The sequence below is a fragment of the Meleagris gallopavo genome, chromosome 11 (assembly GCF_000146605.3).
Source record: "Meleagris gallopavo isolate NT-WF06-2002-E0010 breed Aviagen turkey brand Nicholas breeding stock chromosome 11, Turkey_5.1, whole genome shotgun sequence".
Classification (NCBI taxonomy): domain Eukaryota; kingdom Metazoa; phylum Chordata; class Aves; order Galliformes; family Phasianidae; genus Meleagris; species Meleagris gallopavo.
Window position 1 is genome coordinate 3,843,838 of NC_015021.2, and position 5,054 is coordinate 3,848,891.

Sequence of the window (5,054 nt, forward strand, 5' to 3'; positions counted from 1 at the left end):
TACTTTCTTGTTTGCTTTGGATTACTACAGCTTTTAAGTCTTAAAAATTATCCCTGATACAACAAATGAATATTTTGTAAAGTAAACAGGTTTTGAAACTTGTGTAAGTTATACTAAATAAAACAAAACCAGACACATAACAAACACGTTGTTTCAGTTTAGTCAAATACCAAAAGGTGTATTTTCACACTGTGCGAGAATGAAGACCAGTCAGGTTCAAATAGTGGGGAAAAGAAACCCCTTTTGAATTACAGCAGTTCCCTTACAACGATTTATGAACTATACAGAAGTTTGCATCTACCTCACTTTACCTCTAGATTCTGACATTCCTGAGCTGAGTTTGTAGGAAGGCCAATCCATCGGATTTCCTTTTTCTCCTTTGAAATTATGTTCATTGCCATCAACACATTAAGGGCATCATAAACTCGCCGTCTAATATTTTTCTGATCATAAGCCTGCTAAGAGAACAATGCAGCACTGATAACAATTAAAGCACTCAAAAGAAAAAAAACAAACACATTCTTCATTGCTAAAAGACAAAAACAACAGTTTTAAGTCAGAGTGATATTAAAACAATACTGTCATCTGCTTGGATATCACATCCAAGCATGTCTGTTCACAAAGGAAAGTTTATGACCTTGAAGCCTCTGAGCAGCAGTTGCCATCACAGCAAGTCTGTTACAGGTGAAAAGCATGACAAGACCATGTATGGTGGGTAAAGCAGCCTTCAGTGACTTTTTTTTTTTGGCAGACTTCTCTATTTTGTTTATAATTTAGACTGTATTTCTCAGTTTTAATTCTGTATTTTGAAAAGAAATTTGATATATAAATAATGTAAGAGTAAGTCATTGTATTTACAAGATAGTTAACTGAGGGAGACTATGGGATGTGTCAGGATAGTGCAAAGCCAGCAGGCAGAGAATTCTTTCGTAAACCAGCCAATTTTGTAGTGGTAGAAAAAAATTGCTCCCACATTTGCTTACCGAATCCGCAGCTAGGTGGCTGTTGGAATTTGTGAATTCTGATACCAGCTCATCAGCAACCTCATTGTACGAAGTTGTTCCTTTACGCTGAACTTTTTCACATACTTTCATGGAGAAGTGCCTCAGACCTTTCCCATTTTTGTCTCCTTTTTTGCTTCTTTTACTGTAAGAAGAAAAGTAATTGAAAATAAAATTGAAATTTAATAAGCTTACCTTGTTACGCAGCAAAATGTCTAGCTTTTGCGAGAGTAAAAAGAAACCCAAAAGCTTAGCTTATAGTAAAGGAAAGAACAGGAAGTAGAATAGAGTAAGAGTGGCCCTCTACTTGAGGTGTGCAGCACTGTGCACTCCTGGCAGATTCTTACATGACTCAAAATTCAGTTCCTGCTTTTTCCCCACTCAGCTGCTCCCCATTATGGAAGTTTTCAACTGAAGCCAACGCTGCAGCACTCAGCTCTCGTTAGGCTGGAATGTTTTTGTTTCAGAATACATCAATTTTAGAAGCCCAGGTTATTTTCACTGATTCTCTAAACTTTATATTAAGAAGTAAGTTTTACTCTACAAAGGTTATTTTATTTCCCGTTGCATATAATTTCACTGTATTTTTTCAGATCAATTTTTAAATCTAGCTGTTATAGTTTTACATGCTTTGATTTACTTTTTAATTAAATGTTCTTCAGAGGTGTTACATTAACAACACGACAAATGTCAGTAAGTTCAAAAATTATGCTGGAGCAAGACTGCAAATCTTACTTCATTCTTGACTAACAGTATTACAGACACTTGGAAGCAAAAATACCAATATAACATAACCTAATAATATGCAAGACTTACATAAAAAAAACCTTTTGCCTTTGCATTTCTTAATGAAAACACTGGAATTACTTGCACGCATTTCAAATTCTCAGTGAATTTCTTTTTAAAAAAACTACAGTTATAGAAGTTGATTTGATTGATAGTTTCAGGGAGGGGTGTTGTTTTACAGAGGTAGACCTAGCTCCAACAACTGTAAAAGGCTAAGAAAAACATAAAAAACACAGGAATGCTTTAGAAAATTTTGAATGTATTTAAAGAAAATATAAGAATACAAAAAATGACAGAAGAAAAAGCAGAAAAGAATAGCAGAAGATTAAAAAAACCAACAAAGCAAAACAAACAAACAGAAAATCCTAAAATCTGTGAATTATTTGAGTCATCACTGATAAGCAAACAAAGAAAACAAGTTGAACGCATTCCACGTAGTTTTGGAAGCAAAAACCAGCTATCTGGTTACAAGTATTTGTCCCACTGAAAGCTGTGAAAGCAAACTGAAAATCTTGTTTCTGAAGATGTGTTGTGATTTTCTCTCTTTTTCACAACTCCAATTTGGTCTGTAGCAGTAAATGTAAATATATCAGAAGTAAATATAAGTAATGAGTAAATGTTAATGTTAGAAAGTGATACAGCAAAGAGTAACAAATTATAACTACAAAGAATAACACACTGCACAGCTTTTACTAGGGGGAAGTGAAAACTCACTGAAGTGGGAATTAGCCAGCCAGCTCTCTGAAGGGCAGATCTGAAGCAGCAACATAGCTATAGGCACATAAAATGTAAGATCAATAATACTCACCTTTCTGAAAAATCTGATTCTATAAATTCTCGAGTTCGCTTTCTTTCCCTAGGAGAAGACAATTCAAGCTTACTTATGTTAAAATAACATTTTTTTGATCAATAAAATAAATGTGTTTGGTGTCTAGCTAAATAATGTGTTGTTCGATGCTACTGAAGGAAGACAACAGTACACAATTTGACTGAATTTGAAAAAAAAGATGAGGACTTTGGAGGTTGTCTGAGCTCGCTATCAGACAGGTAAGAAATACAAGTTTTGTTCCCAATTCTACCATGTTCTAGCCTTATGCTTTTAGGGAACTGACTTCATCTGGAACTACAGGCTGGATGTGGCTCTGGGCAGCCTGGTCTAGTGGTTGGGGACCCTGCTCACAGCAGGGGGGTTGAAACTAGATAATCTTTGAGGTCTTTTTCAATCCAGGCTATTCTATGATACGGGAAACACTGATATAAGCTAGACAACCAGATCTCATCCAAAAGGAGAACTTGGACTCCTTTGAAAATTCCTATTTACAAATGTCCTATGTGGAGGAAAGTGCTTTCAAACAGCGCAGAATACAGATCCTATATTTACTTGATACTGAATGTTTTGGTATCTTTAAACAAAAAACAACACACAAACTATAAACACATGTACATAATAGAGCTGACACTATCATAGCAGAGCAATACTCTGAAGTAGCAGCTGTCATGATCTTAGCACAGGAGTAGTAATTGCTAATCATTGTCAGTTTCCTTATAGTTCTGTTTATTAGCTGCGTCTTGAAGATTTCAGAAGTTTTATTCCAACCTTGTCTCTTACTCTTGCAACTGGTAACGTACAGTGTTTGGGAACTGTCATAGTATAATATTTCATGTTGCTACCCTGTTATTCCAAAGTAGTCTCACAGCAGATTATAAACCAGCTAAAAAGCTGACAGTGTTAATGAAGAGAGCTGAACTAAAATGATGGCTCTGAAGATGCTGTGAAAGCCTGCATGTATCTGGCTGTGCAATTCACGACCTTCAGTCTGACCAATCCCACCTGCAAACATCTTCCTAGCAGCAACAGCAGCAATCCCTGTCCGTGGTGCTTACTAAGTGAATTAAAAAGCTATTTGAGGAGATAAACATATTCAGCAAGAAAATCAAACTTGAAAACTGCACACCTGTTTCCACTATCACACAGGAACAGACATTTCCATAAAACAAAATTAAAACAAACAGTGAAGCAACTAGTGTGTGTGTTCACATGCTTAAGACATCACAAGCATTTCATATGCTAAGGAGTGTATTTTTTTTTTAACTGTGGAAGAACTAGAAACTGTGAGCTAAAGTATAGCTAGAATAGCATAAATAAAAGAGAAAAAAAAAATCAGAACAGATACACAAATATCAATAAATAAGCCAAAATCTTACCCTGGAATCCAACCAGTAGCTTCTGTTATGTGTGTCTGCGTCACCATCGTTGGAGCTGGGTTATACGGATTCCCAATCAGAACACCCCCTGAATTGGTCAGTCTTTGTGATGTGCTTATTATCTACAAAATTTAGGAATTAAAACAAATAAATAAATAAAATATCAACAAAAACCATATCTTTGATAAAACAGGTTAACATATCCTAGAATTCACACGAAGGATGTACAGATGTAGATCAGATGTAAGTTGAAAATAAAACACACAAAAGAGGTGTCATTAGATCTTTACACAGGACAGTAATTACAAAACTGGTAAGTCTCTGCTTATTGTATCTTATTACTGTATTACTTTTATGAACAAGAACTAGACAAACAGAAATAATTATTAGGTGGAGCATATAGGATTTGTACCTATATGTATCTAATTGTTTCTTCCAGAGTGAATCTAGGTAATTTGTTGATTACTGGAATCAGAAAAGCCTCATTCCCAATGGGTTTGTCTCTTTTAACTATCTGCATTTGGCACCAAAGATAATCTGAGATCCCTCTCAATTATTCCCTGCAGTTCACAGCATTCACAAGACCTCCAGGCCCTCTAACAAGCTAAGAATACAAGCCTGTATCTGTGAAATTACATGTGAAGTCTATACTGTAGAAAAAGAATTTACAATACATTGATTCAAAGCTGTTGAAATTCAATGCACAGTGGTTGTTAACAGTAAAACACTTGCTCTCAACTGCTAATTCACATCTAAGTTAATTCTTCAACACAGGTTGCCAGTAGAATGTAGACAGTATTTAAAAATGGGACCGTATTATTAGTTAATCACTAAAATAAATATGTTAAAATTCCTTATATTCCAATTATACAAAAGCCTCTTGGAGAATGCTTTTTACTCACATAACTTATTTTTAAACTTTATTTCGCTTTTAGTGATATGTTGAGAAACAAATGTGTTAAACTTAGTCCTTTCCCTTACTTCTTACTTCACTGCCCATATAAGTAGCACTTGGCAGACACTTTATTTGGTGTCCATTCATATTGTTTAAGCAACTAGGAA

The 5,054-nt window shown here is 35.0% G+C and overlaps 1 protein-coding gene across 1 annotated transcript; it reads right to left on the bottom strand.

Moving 5' to 3' along the window:
* Positions 1-4,114, bottom strand: LOC104912548 (transcription factor Dp-2). Its single transcript, XM_031555100.1, has 4 exons — positions 3,993-4,114; positions 2,596-2,643; positions 984-1,146; positions 1-455 (listed from the first exon to the last, which is right to left on the bottom strand). Exons 1-4 carry the CDS (start codon positions 4,037-4,039, stop codon positions 303-305), a joined length of 411 nt encoding a protein of 136 aa, XP_031410960.1. The 5' UTR covers positions 4,040-4,114; the 3' UTR covers positions 1-302.
* Positions 4,115-5,054: the final 940 nt, after the last annotated feature.

Bases quoted from the DNA above. Each gene is read 5' to 3' on its own strand.
- LOC104912548 (XM_031555100.1), bottom strand. From the start codon at position 4,039: ATGGTGACGCAGACACACATAACAGAAGCTACTGGTTGGATTCCAGG. The intron at 2,644-3,992 runs GTAAGATTTTGG...GTCTTCTCCTAG, and splicing joins GCTACTGGTTGGATTCCAGG to GGAAAGAAAGCGAACTCGAG. The intron at 1,147-2,595 runs GTGAGTATTATT...TTCTTCTTACAG, and splicing joins GAATCAGATTTTTCAGAAAG to TAAAAGAAGCAAAAAAGGAG.